At 42.3% G+C, this 14,449-nt stretch overlaps 1 protein-coding gene across 1 annotated transcript in view; it reads left to right on the top strand.

Annotated features, from left to right (window-relative positions):
• EFHC2 (EF-hand domain containing 2) overlaps positions 1-14,449 on the top strand; it is a 158,975-nt gene that overhangs the window by 130,195 nt on the left and 14,331 nt on the right. Inside the window, 1 exon segment of the mRNA XM_061178968.1 lies at positions 11,289-11,376. Coding sequence (XP_061034951.1) covers positions 11,289-11,376 — 88 coding nt within the window.

Genomic DNA, 14,449 nt, shown 5'->3' with positions numbered 1-14,449 from the left:
TTTGTTTCAGAGACTATTCCTGGTTTTACATCTACCTTTAATTGCCCTTGATTTACCCTTGACTGTTTTTATTTATTACCGATGACACATCTCCATTTAAGTGTTAAAAAGGAAAAATGAGTCATGATTTTGAATGTTAGAGAGCCTATTATGAATTATCATTTTATCTTTTTAACATTAAGATATACTTATATGCACACAGATTCCTGGGACAAAATGAAAATGTACAACCTCATTGGTTATGAGAGTATTAGATGTAAAATTTAGGGCAGATTTTTCAAAGCAGTAGTTTCTAATGGCCACAGACATGCAGTAAGAACACCTCATGTTATTAGCACAGAGCTCTGTCCTGCTAGAACACTAGATGTAAAGTGCAGAGATTATGATGTTGCAAAAGGGAAGCACAGTCAACCGCTTTCTAAAACACCTCACTTCTTGTACTGAACCTGACTCTTGACTTCCTGGCACCACCCTCCTAGCCACCCAGACTCTGGTCATCTTTTATGCTTACCATGGCATGACTCCAGCCCCCCCTCTAACGTACTTATCTTGATAATTCTGACATTTGGGGCTGTGTTCTAGGCATTGTTATCATTGCTTTGAATACATTACCTCATTTACTTTGTGAGGACAACTTGGTAAGGTCAGAGCTATTATCCTATCTTACAAGAGGATGCTGAGGTCTAGAGAGATAAAATTTTGCCTAAAGTCACGTAGTCTAGAAAAAGAAGAGCTGTGACTTAACCCCTGAACCTTTAAAATGCACATCTTCTGCTTCTAACCATTTTGAATTATTGTCTACAACTAGCCAGTAGATTAGAATGTCTTGACAGTCCTACCTCCTTTCTACTACTTGCATCTACTCTCTCCCCTCCATTCCCGCCACCTTCACTCTTGTTCTGACCCACCTTTCTTCTTGACTGTTGCAGGGCTTCCACACTGGTCTTTCTTCCAACAGCCTCTAAATTTTTAAATCCATCTTTACATCTTGCAGCTAAGTACCTTCTAAGAGCAAGAATATCATAGTGTCACTCTTCTACTCATAAGCCTTCTGTACCATTTCTTTGTTCTCTAAGGAATGACCAAACTCCTTAGCTTTGATCTCCTTCTCCCCCTTCTCCATTGTGGGGCTTAGGGTTGTCACTAGGGCATTATTCTCAAGCAGGGTCTGGAGTGGGGAGTCCTCATCTGAGACAAAAAAAGAAACAAACGGAAGCAGACAAAACTAAATCCCATGTGGGAGAACTGGAGTCCAAGGTATCAGGAGGGGAATCAAGAAGAGGCCAATTCAGTTGGATGTGTGTATATGCATTGGATTGACCTGGGGTTATCTTCTAGACTATCAGCTCTATTTGCTTTCATTTGCTAGCAGCAGTATGAGGGATAAATAGGCCATCCCGGTGTAAAGGACCTGAGATGAAATAGGCAGGCTTAGGAGCCCGGTTTCTCCACAGTTATCACATTCCCAAAGCTCCTCTTCTCATTCCCAACAGTCCAGCCAAATGGCTCATTTAGCATTTCACATGTATTCCTCCTGCATTGCCACTTTTTTGCCTTTTCTCTTGCTGTTTCTTCAGTAGGAACTAGCTTCCAATTTTCTTCACCCGCTGAAAGCTTGTTCTTTACGACCCGTTTCAAATAGCACCGTATCCATGAAGCCCTCTTGGATTTGCTTGGCTGGCAGTGATTATGTCCTCCTAAGGATTCTCACAGCACTATTTATGTTTCTTTTTTTGTCTCTTACCTTGTAATGAAGACTTGTGACTAGACATTTGATCCACTTAGATACAGAGGCCTGCTTCTAACCTGTTTGATTTACTGCCTAAAAATAAGCAGTGGCTTGTCACATCTTGACAGTTTTACCCCTACCTTGTCTCCTATATTCTTTGAATCTACTTGCTAGCTGTGTAATCTTGTGCAAGATTTTTGACCTGCCTGAACCCCAGATTCCTTACCTCTAGAATGAGATAACACTACCTACTTCCTCATGGTTCTCAGGGTGACTTGAGATAACATACATAAATTCCCCAGTGCCATAGCACCTGGTACTAAGTACTGACTGGGGACTAGGAGAGGAGTTTCCATCAGGGACCATAGACCACACACTCTGACTTAGAAATGAACTGGAAGAGACCTGCGTCCTTCCACATAGAGGAAGCCTTGTTTTTAAACAGTTGGATCTGAATGCCTTTCACACATTAAGCTGTCTTCTAGTCAGGAAGCTGCGGATGTTTATTAGATTATCTCTTGATGGCCTCGAGGATGAGTTGTCCTGGAAAGTCCAGTAATGTGGGAGCCTGGCCTCCGGGGGACCTAGATGTTTCCTATCCAGCACTGAGGCCACCAAGTCATCATCCTCTCATCCTCTCAGCAGACTGTTTTGTCTTTGCCTTGACGATTTGACATTAAAGGCAGAAAGACGATTCCCCAACTCGTTGCGAAGCCGGCTCAGTCTCAGATCACATCCGCCTCCGAGCCCGGCTTAGCTCCGAGGAGGTCATCCCTCTGAGCCGCTAAGCAGTCTAACTTTGCCTCTAATTGTGCACTGACCCTTCTCCACACTCAGGGGAAACTTCAGACTAATCAGATTAGAAAATGTCTCATTCCCATTCCCCTCTCCCTCCAATATGCCCTGCCACGATTTGGGTCACATGCTTGGTGCTTTGCATCATCTCCGCAGATTCCTTTCAAAGACTGCCCTAATTCCTAATGGGCCCATCAGCCTGCAGCTTACATTTATATTCTGCATTCTTATTGTTCCCCACAGACTCCACAGGGCTTTCCAGAGCCTTGACCAGACTCTCTTTCTACACAGCCCTCCTGTGGCACGCTAAGCCAGAGCCCCTCTGACGTCTGCAGTCTCCCGTGGGAGACAGGCCCGGAGTTTGTTAACTTGGTTCAGCACACACTCTGCCCAGGGGCAGTTTTACCTGCCTTGGGATGGAGCTGGGCAGCTGTTGAGCAGCTGTAGAGCCCTGCTGCTGTGTGAATTCAGATCAGGAGACGAAAACCTATGTGGCTAAAGATTCGGATGATTTCTTTCACCCACTCCAGATTGTTACCTGTGAATTTCTCCTGACCCGGCATGTGGGTACGAAGATTTCCCCTCTACTCCATTTCCATTTCTCTTGTGATTCAGTTAGGTCTTTTCCTTATGAGCACAAGTCCTGCTGGAATCAGCATTTCAAAATCTCTTCACATCTGGTTACCCAGCCCCTGTCAGTTTGTGCTGTGGTAGCTGGTATGAGGTCACTTTACTTGCCAAACGAAGTCAGAAGTCATTTCACTAATGCACAGAGCATCAGACTTAAATGTTCGATGTAGTGGTAGCTATTACCCATTCATAATAGGAGTGGCACTCTGTATTGACATAGTGCCTAGGGCCCTAGAATATTTTGTAAATCCTTGAGCACATTAAAAGGTACATTTTAGTGGATGGTAGGCATGATACCTCATTTCATGAGTGCAAACGTTGAGGTATAAGGAGGCTCTCTCACTCAAAGAGCTTGCTTCAGGCCTGAATGGATCTCTAATGGAATGAAAACGACAGCTCCCTAAGATACCCTAAACCTTTGTTTCTATCTGAGCTCCTAGGGGTAGGGACGATATCTCATTCACCTTTGCAGTCCCGGAGACTTGTCCTGTGCTGGTACACTGGGCAGCGGGGAGAAACACATGGGCTTGATTTCTACCAGAGCTGCTTCTGAAGTCCAGCCCTACTGCCTTCTGCCCAGGTGATCCCTGTAAATGGAGTCAACCCCTCTCCGCCTTCATTAGGGTATTAATATTTCCTCGGTACTAATAAGCAAGAAATCCTGGTTCTCAAACCATAAGAGGTAGAGAGTATTCTGAGGTCATTCCATACTGTGTTCCTGATGGGACTGGGGAGTAAAGAGGCAGCCTGCTCCCCTAATTGTAGCCTTCTGAATTGGGACTTGGAATAGCTGGAAATTCAAGTGCGACTCTTTCCCCAGCAGCTCTGCCCCAAGCTAGTCTTTTACAGCTGTCTTTGGGCTCCATGGAATGCCTTAGAACTGGCCTCCCAAGAGAGCTGGTGCCTCATCCAGAAATATCAGTTAAAATGGAAAAAGTTAACAGGGCTTTAAAATCATCTCATTATACTCTACCCAGCCTCTCCCTCTGCCCCCCTCCCAGAGGCATGGTTGGGGCTCAAGTGATTTCACCCAACAATACGTGGCAGTGAAGCTGAGGGGCAAGGGTTGAACCATGTGCTTGCTAATGTTGCAGAGTGTTTGGTGCACTGGGAAGTTTTCAGAGAGAAACCCTCTTCTGTCCCTCTCCTTCTCTCTCTCTCTCTCTCTCTCTCTCTCTCTCTCTCACACACACACACACACACACACACACACACATACACACACACACACACACACACACACACACACACACACAGATGCTTTCTACCTTTTCAAATATAAGGTGATTTGGTCCCTAAGGAGATCTGTGCTGGGCTCACAGTTGGAATTTAGAGGCCTGGCGATTTGAGATCACAGGAGTTAACTCATTGGCAACTTGGGCAGTGCCATCTTGCCGACTCCTAAGTTTTTGTGACCAACCGGGTAGGGTGGCCTAGAGCTCCACTTTTTTTCCTTAAGTGTCTGGTCTTTAAGACTCTCACCAGGTGTTTCAGTGTGCACCCCTGGGTTTGTTGGGTAATGAACTGAAACCAAACACAACCAAGTGAGTCAAAAATGTGTCTTCACTACCCTCCCTCCCTCTCTTTCAGCCCTGTTCCTGCCGCCAGCCCGTTCCCCTAAGTTATGAGATGGCCTTTGCGGCAGAGGGGGACCCATGTTACTACTCTTCAGCAGAATACAGCTGCTGCGCCTATTACCTCCACAGATGGTGGAAATAAAGCAGATCAGGATTATTCCCCACAGCAAGGAGATGGATGGCTTCTGCGGTTTTCAAGCCATTCATCATTTTTGGGAGGGGGACCAGGAGCACCTGTCAAATGACACGTTAGACTCACTTCTTAGAACTCCCACCTAGCAAGGCATTGGGAAGCCTGCTTGGGGTTCATTATTATCTAGAGGAGAACCAGAGAAATTGCCTTCCCTCCCTCTTCTTCCACAAACATGTCCTTTAGTTTGTGTAGGGAAGGAAATGGTGGCTTGCCCAAGTATCAAAGGAAAAGAAGAATTTATGGAGGTTTTAGGAAAACACTTTAGCACTGTGAGCTGGGACTTTAAAGTAAGGAGGCTGACTTTTTAACAAGCATCGACGCACTTAAAAGCCAGAATTAGTGTTGCCCTTTAGGGCAGTCCCCCTGGAAGGCTGTGCGCTGACTCCAACAATGTCGCCATAGAAAGCTCTTCTTTGGAATTGCCTTCACAGCCTTTTCAAAAGAATTTCCTCCAGAGTGGCAAATCTTTGTCCTTTGACCATGAATCGGAGTCTAAGCAAGAGTCAAATGTCATTTGGCAAGGAGCGAAGTAGGGGATTCAGGTGGAGAACGAGGATGCTAACATTTTTGATCAGAAGCACAGCACGACCCTGAAGTAAGGAGATCCATTTTCTATGCGATTCATAGGCTTTTCCAAACTACTTTGAAAGGATGGAGAGGATTTGGTGAATGATTACCTGTAGTCATGAGGCAGGAGGGACGGCTGGGGAGATAATATTCAGGGGAAATTGACCTACTTGTCCTCACTCCCCTAATAGTCAAGCCTTTCTCCATCTCTAAACTGCTCCCTCTCGGCTCCTTCTCCTCCAACCTGGACTGTTTTTAGAGCTGCAGCACTCCTTTGTATCCTAGTCTTTTCTCTCTCCCAACCTCATCTAACAGTAGCGTATAGTAGATATAGTGTATAGTAGCAAATGAGGGCGTGAAAAATCTCACTATGTCAGTGGTCCAGGGGAGGAAGCTCTGTGCTGAGTTTTGGAGCATGGAGGAAAACCGGGACATGCTCCCAACAAGCGGTGCTCCTGCCTTGCCAGGTCTGACTTGTGTGAGTTTACTACCTTGAAAAGCACGCTTCAAGGTCTCTCATCGGCTTTTTACACTTCTTACATTTTTATTTATGTCAAACTGATACATGCTTATAGTAAAAAAAAAAAAAATCAAATTATTCTAAAAAGCTTATTCCGACAACAGCAGTTTCCAGCCACATCTCTCCCCACCTCCCAGACCCGTTCTCAAGAAACAGCCTTTCAGTCCTTCTAGCTGTTTCTGCAGACCTTTAAATAGCATGTACGTACTGCTATTTCTGGATTTCTCATTTTTAGATACTGCTACTACTTCCTGTTACGATGCTTGAGAATTTAGCATAATATTGATTCCCATTACTGCTGTTCTTTCTGGATGCTCTTAGGATCGTCTCTTTATTCCTGGTGTTCTGGAAGTTCATGACGGGGCTTGTGGTGTGTGTGTGTGTGTGTGTGTGTGTGTGTGTGTCTGTATGTAGATTCATTGTGCTTAACAGTTTATGGGCCCTTCCAGTCTGGAGACTCTGTCCTTTGGCTCTGATAAATTTTCCATTAATTTTTAAATAATTTCCTTTCCTCCATTTTTATTTTTCTCTTGTGAGAACTCCTATCATTAAGATTTTGGCTCTCTTGAATTTGGATCTTTCTCTCCCCAATTTTTCTTTGTCATTATGATGTCCTTACTAAGGGGTTTCCTCAACTTTACATTCCACCCCTTCTTCTGCATCTATTTACTACTATCATGTTTTTTATTCCAAGAGCACTCTTTTGGTTCCTATTTTTAGTCTTCTGTTCTTTTTTTGTGGGTGTAATATTTCCTCTTATCTCACATCATTCCCTCTGCTACCTGAATTATCTTTGTTGCTTGATACCTTTTTTTTTTTCCTGTTGCCGTTTTGACTTCTGTCCTTAATGTTGGAAGCTTTTGGGGGTGGATCTTGTTGATTAGTGGGTTTCGCTGCATGAGTCATCTCCTAGCCCACATTTTCATTAGGTAATCCCCAGAAGCCACAATTTGGGGCCATTCAGAGTATTGAGAGGAGAATCCTATCTCCTCCTGTGGGGCTAGGAAGGAGGGTGGGATACGGGAAAGGAAGAGAATTTAAGTATGGCCACTGGTGTTCTGGAAACAGAAAAGGAGAAGGAAGGGGGCTGAGAGACCCAAGTTCAGTGTAGTGTGTAATGTTCTTCTCTACCCTCCATTATGCTTCCTCTGCCCAAGACTAGAGCTGCTTTTGTTGAATTTCTCTGGAGAACAAGCCTCACTCCCCTGTAGGGAAGAGTACAGTGTACAAGGAGATACTTGAGGGTTCAGCTGCTTTTGCTTTATTTAGGCTTTCAGACAGTCCTTGTTTTCCGGCCCCCACCGCATCCCTGCCTTTATTGGCACCTGGAATCTGTAATCGCTGAGCCTCTCAGAAGTTTTGTGGGCCACACTGGCTAATCCCTAAGTGGCCCCTGCCTCTGCCATGGACATTTCGAGTTCAGCTTCCCTTCCTCAGCTCTGCTGAGCCAGTTACCAATCCTTAGTCTGATTTCCATCTTGCAAACGATTTTGAAATCTCTTGTCCACTGTTGCCTTGTTTTCCAGCTATCTTTGCCATTGGGGGTTATCACCTATTTTTATTTCTTTGTTGTCATTTTGGTGAGATTTTGGTGGGAAAGGGAGATAAATATTTGTGAGTGACCCATCGTGATTTACTGCAACTCTATCCACTTCCCAAGAGCAAAGAATTCTTCCAAGAAGCATTGGCTAATTTTATCCCTTTTAATTGAAAGATTCTTTGTTCTTTTCTCCCTTGCTCCTTTTGGGGGGATTCCCATATCCATTGAAATCCTCCAAGACAGAACTGAAAAGAGAAACTTGGAGTATTTTACCACATTAGCTCAACTCTTCCCTGAGGCCTGGCTTTGAGACTTCGGAAAGATTAAATCTTTGAAACATTTTTCCTCAAAAAGATTTTATACATCATTTCTAAGCTGTGTACTCTTCCATTTACAGCTTTTGATCCTTCCCGAATATCATTTGATTCAGGAATATCCTTCCCAAATATCCTTTGAGATGGGTAAATGGTTAGACGTGTTGAGTCTGGCATATCATGAGTTGGGCAGGAAAGAGTGCTGGGGGCCCAGGGTTAACAGGTGAGCATGAGTAAATATAAGACGGATTGGTAAGGAGGTCTGATAATAGGACTTCCAGTGGTGACTTCCAGAAGTTTTCCTGTATCATCCAGGGCAAATGCAGACTTAGGCATGGGGACTCGGTTAGGTAAGAGGAACTGCAGGAAGGCCTTTCTGAGGCCTTTGAATTGAGACTTTGGAATTGAGACTTTCCAGACAAAGAAACCAGAAGGTGCAAATGCCTTGCATTGCTGGGAACGATCTTGGTATGCTCAGAGAGCAAGAAGAAAGCTGGTGTACCTGGAACATTGTGAACAGGAGAGAGTTTTCAGAGGAGGTCAGAGAGGTCAGCAGGGACCAGATTATGTGCGGTTTTATAAACCCTGGTAAGGAGTTCAGCTTGCGTTCTAAGTGGATTGGAAAGCCATTGCACAGTTGTAAACAAGGAAGTAATTGATCAGATCTGTGTTTTAGAAAGATCATTCTGGTGGAGGATGGTTTGCAGCAAGGTAAGAGTAGAAGCAGCAAGACCAAGATACAAAAGCTATTCCTGTAATCCAGGTGAGAGATGATGGTGGCTTGGAATTAGTGAATAGTAGAAAAGATGGAGAGAAAGAGACTTGTGATATGCTATGGTGGTTGAACCTACAGGACTGGTTAGTGGACTGTGTATGAGGGGTGGTGTAATTCTAAATCTGTTTGGTAGTCTTTTGACTGGTTCCCAAATTACTGGGATATCATACTTCTGAAACCTCTAGGATTCAGTACGTGCCTCCTGTCATTGATGTGATGGGAATTTACCAACAATTAAATTCTGTATTGTAAGAACAGATGAAGAAACTTTGTTCATTGGTGATCTCATTCAGTCTTCCAGTCTGGTGGCTTTAAATATCATCTATATGCTAATGACTCCCACATTTCTATCTCTAACTCAAACATCTTCCCTGAACTACAGACTCATATACCCAACTGCTCACTTCCCATCAAAATGTAACACATCCAAAACCTAACTCCCAATCTTTTCTCCCAACCTGTAGCTCCTGCAGTCCTTCCCATCTCATTTCGGGCAACTCTGTTTTTCCAGTTGCTCAAGCAAAACCCTGGGAGTCGTCCTGAATCCATTCCTATTCATTCTCCCCCTCGCCTCCCCTATATACTATATACAATCCTTCAGGAGTCTTACACTCAAAATATATTCAGGCTTCACCACTCCTCACTGCCCTCCCTCCACTGCCACCACTGTCACCTATGTCCGGATTACTGCAGAAGACCGCTAACTGCCCTTGCCACTTTGGCCTTGCCCCTACATTGTAGTTGCAATATATCAGCTAGAGTGATCTTCAGAAAATATAACTTAGATCTGGTAACTGTTCTGTACAATATACTCCAATGGCTCTTAGTTATCCTTAGTATGAAAGTCAAAGGCCCTCCATGATCTCATTCTGTGACCTCAGCTCCTATTCAGAGTATTAGGGAATACTTTTCTTCGAGGCACCATGCTAAAGGAGTTTCTTACAAAATATCTTTAATTGATTGAGTTTTAGTTCTTCTCCCCAAACACATGCAAATAAAAGACATAATGGTCCTGCATTTTGGCTACAAATATTTCCATAAACAGAACATGTCCTTTCAAGGAGTTCAAATGATGAGTGAGCCAAAATTCAAAGGATAAACAGTGGTAGGGGGCAGCATATTGGAGTTGTATCCCAGAATCCTTGGCCAAAGAAAACGTACACAAAAGAATGACTGAATTCCCTTTCCCCTCTTCTGATCACTCTGTTTATTCTACTTTGTTTAGCTTAATGAGTCTATGTAACTTCATCTTGTAACATTTAATTTATTGCTGCTAATTGTCATTAGTTTATAAATATGAGCTATTATTTTCTTAATGCTTTGATAAAAAAAGAGAAAAGCCTTTTGACTGATTATGAATAGGTTTTTTTTTTTCCTGCTTCTGTTATCACTGAGTTTTCTTATAATTAATTATCCTCTGTTCATCCTTGCAGTAGTAACTTTGTGCACCTCACTTGCTGGTTGGAGGGGCGTGTTGAGTTAGAGGTCCTGAGAGAAGGGCAGGAGCCTGGAGCAGGGTGCTTGTAACAGTGCCTTAGTGACCACCTTTGTCTTTTTCTTCAAAAAATCGTGTTACATAACCAGTATGTATTTAGCCTTAGAAATTGGCAGAGGTGGTCAAATTCAGAATAGAAAAATAGCATTGAGGTATTACAGTAAGAAGTATTTTGTTTGTGTTTAGGTCATTATAGCAATTGTCTTGAAATTTTGGGGTCTTAATTGCCAAAACTCTATTATGGTTAAGGATAAATTTATGTCAATTTCCATAATTAGGAAATAGCAGTCAAACAGATTAGTTATTTTTGACCTATAGTTTTATGGTGCAGGGTAATCATTTGTTGTTGTTGTTGTTTTTCAAAATGAAAATGGGCTTAATATTTTCTGATTATGAATTTAAAACAATTCAGTTGATACAGAAAAGTCTAAAGAAAAAGCAAAAATTATAATCTCTCTTGCTACAGATAGCTGTTCTTAATAATTCCGTGTATTGTTGCTAGACTTTTTAAATGTTGTTTTGTACAAATATAAACCTAAAGTGAGACCATAACTCTACATTCTATTTTATAACCTCCTTTCCACTCAACAATATATTATTAACACATTTCCATGACAACATATATGGATCTACATAACCCCTTTTAATGGCTACATGATAAATGATTAAAGTGCCTTTTATTTTTCCTAAAAATATATTAGTAGACAAAATGAATCTAGGCTTGCTTTAAAGATTTAAAAGGCATACAATTTAAGAAAAATGAAGACGTTTTAAAAATTTTACTGACATAGTATCAACCTATTAAACTAAGAAGAACTTCAATACTGTTAACAAAATATAACAATGGTCTTAGCTGCTGAATAAATTAATTTGTTTCTATGGCAACTGCAACAAGTATTTGTTGAACACCTACTATGTGCCAGCATTGATCTAGGTCCTGGGAACACTTTGGTGAATTAGGTGTGTGAGGTCTCTGCTCTCAAAGAATTTACATTCTGGAGGGTTAGAAACAGAAAACAAGGTAATAAGAAATAAGAAAAATATCAGTATTGAAGCACATCTAGTAGTATGTTTTCATGGTGGATTTAAGCTGACGGTTTGGTCCTGAAATCTGCAGATTGGGTCAAATCATATATTATAATTATATTTTTAGGTCTGAAGACAGTGAAAAACAAATAAATTACGAGTCATTTTTCTGTGCCCTGAACTGGAGAGTGAATCCGATGCCCGAATTGGAAGCAGTATGGTGCATTAAAGAGGTAAAAGTAACACCTGTTTTAAAAACCAGCTGCGGCTACCTCCCTTGCGTTTTTAATATCCTTTATCTTAAAATTATTTTTCAATGTAAAATAGTAACATCAGTGCTCTTGGAAAGAGCACTATGTATTTCTGGGTATTTGTGTTAAAGTCTAATTCACTTTCCATACTGAGTGAACATCTGCTGTGTAAGAGCGTGATTTTTCTTATGCAGCTGAATGTTTTTTAACCCAAGTCGTATCCAATGATATGGAAAATAGGATAATAGGTTACAGTTATAAATAGATACAAACACTGTTATCAAGGGATTCTGGTAATATCATCATAAGCTACAAGAGCCAGTCTCAAATAGTGCATATGTCAAGAATCCCCAGTGTATTTGCGGCTGTGCATGCAGGTTTGCCTTGGGTGAAACAATATAGTATGGACATGTATATTTCATAGTGGGGCCAAATTTAAAATAAAAATTCAGTAGAAAAATGCTTGGTTAGGGAAAACAGAGTTCATGTGATCGGATGATGCTCTCAACATTGTGGAATTGTCTGAATTCTCTAAGATCTCTTTGGACCAATTGTCTTTAAGGAGTGGGTGGGTGGGTGGTGGTTTGTTTATATTTTAACATGCTCCAGAAATTGATTTTCTTGGGAAAGTCCCTTGATAAAGCAAATGTCATGTGGTTGATACTCCCAGAAAGGAGGCATTTATTCCTCCCGGTCTCTGATGACCAGCTCATTCTGGCCTGAACTGGTCTAGTGCCCTTGGGGAGTTCCCTCAGGCATGCAGCTACTCTGGAGTGTCAGGCAGCCTTAGAACTTCCAGATGATTGGGAGACACTGGTGGCCTTTGGAGTCAAACAGAGCTGGGGTTGAATTCTGGCTCTGCCACTTATGTAGCTGAGTGACTTTGGGGCAGTTACTTAACTCATTCATTTATAAATTTAATTCTCAGACAAATCATGTTTAAGTATCCACTCTTAGCAGTTTCTATGCTCTGCACTGGGGTCTAGAGACAGTCGTTACTGCTACCTTAAGGAGGGTTGGGGGGCACAGGAAGTCTTAGGGGAGGTGATGCTTGAAATTTCAGTGATGAATAGTAAGAGCTAGGTAGGAAAAGTGGCATGGTATGCCCAGAGGCATTCCCGACAGAGGCTCTAGGGCATGGGACGACACGGCTCTTGTGCAGAACCACGGCTCTTGTGCAGAACCAGAAAGAATTGGTGTGGCTGGGATGGAGGCACAGAGGGAGGAGTGGAGATGAAGGAAGCTGGAGACACCTGCACAGGTGAGGTCTGAGTATCGTCCTACAAAGTCTGCAGACTGTGGACAAATTTCAAGGAAGAGAGTGACATGATCAGGTATGCCCTTTAAAGGGAGCTTGCTCTGGTTGGGTGGTGGGTAGATTGGAGAGAGGACAAGGAGACAAGTAGACCCCATAGGAGGCTCTTGACGACCCTTCGTCACCATAACAACAGCAAACACTTTAAAGCATTTACTATGTGTCAAGCACTGTTCTAAGACCTCAAAATCTATTCGCTCATTTAATCCTCAGAGCAACTTTCTGAGGGTAGATGCTTTTATCATTCCCATTTTAGAGATGAGGAAGTTAGAGGAACAGCCAGGGTATGGTAGAGTTAGAATTTTAACTCAGGTCTGTTTTACCGCAAAGCATGAAAAAGGAAAAAATCATTTAAATACAATCGTCATTGAAGATATTGGATTTAATTAACTAAAGTCCAAGACACTATCACAAAAACAAATAAACACTGTCATTTGGTAACCTTTTAATTCTTATCCATGCAAATATGTAATTTTTACATGTAAAAAGAACAATGATAGATGGAGTTTATATTCCACCTTTTCATTTAATGTTACAGTATTCTGTGTTGGATATCATCCATTTGTCCCATTGGGACTTTTCTCCAACCCCGTCTACCCTGCTCTGAATCCTAGACAGCTGATCTTTGTGGGCTTCATCAATGGGACCCCTAGCCCTCTGGCCTCCAGTTGGGGGAGCCAATGGGACGCACCAGCAGGAGAGTGGAGGGTGGGACGAGACAAGTCATCTCCCTCCCTGACAGTCACAAGAGATTGACTGCTTCCTCCTGCCCAGGGCCACAGTACCTGTCTGGAGGGTCTCTCCACATAGCTGTCTACTCCGGGCTCTGGCAGCCACCCTCACGTGCCCCTTCAGCCCCAGGTGGTGGCAGTGGCTCCCTGTTGCTACAGTCCCTGAGGGTCTGGAGGATCCCTTGTTGCTTTTCCTAAACACTTGCCACAACTTTGTAAATAGTCTCTTTATTAAACTCTTCTCAATTTACACAGTTTGCATATGTCCGCTATTTCTTCTGAGATCCTGAAAGATACACATACTTATTTTGGCTAGTTAGCAACGGCCTTTGTTGTGTTTTTTTCCTTACTTCCTCCTTCTCTCCTTTTCCATTCCACCCAATCCACCACCCAAATGTTTACCTATGTGTTGGGGGTTTCATCATTTCATGCACAAAAATATAATCATACCACAGGCATTTATCTGCAGTGTGTTTTTCTTAATAGTACACCATGGGACATTTCTCTAGTTTAATATGTGTAGACCTAAGCCATTCTTTAATACTGTAGTATGAATATGGAATCATTTATTCATCCATTTCTCTATTGATAGGCATTCAAGTTATTTTTACATTTTTGCCTTTGAAAACATGTGGTATCTTGTTACTTGAATTTTTATCTTCCTGATGACTATTGAGCTTGAATGAAATTTAATTACCTTTTGGTACTACAACCTACAGTAAGAAAGACGTTTTTCCCTAGCAACCCAGCATGCACATATACAATGGCCCAAACGTCTCATGAAACAATACTATTCTAACTGCATGTGATGATGTATGATATTTTTTCTTTCCTTTCTCTTTTCTTTTCTCTCCTCCCGCCTTCTTTCTTTCTTTTGAATATAGTTCATTACCCATTAAATTGACTTAAGGACCTACAAAAGGATCACCACCCATATTGGAAGAGGAGTCAGTGCGTGGAAAGGCCAGAGATCCACTTTCCCTTTAGCCAC

This window comes from Eubalaena glacialis, chromosome X, assembly GCF_028564815.1.
Source record: "Eubalaena glacialis isolate mEubGla1 chromosome X, mEubGla1.1.hap2.+ XY, whole genome shotgun sequence".
Classification (NCBI taxonomy): Eukaryota; Metazoa; Chordata; class Mammalia; order Artiodactyla; family Balaenidae; genus Eubalaena; species Eubalaena glacialis.
The sequence above is the reverse complement of the archived record's forward strand: the minus strand, read 5'-3'. Positions and strand labels throughout refer to the sequence as shown.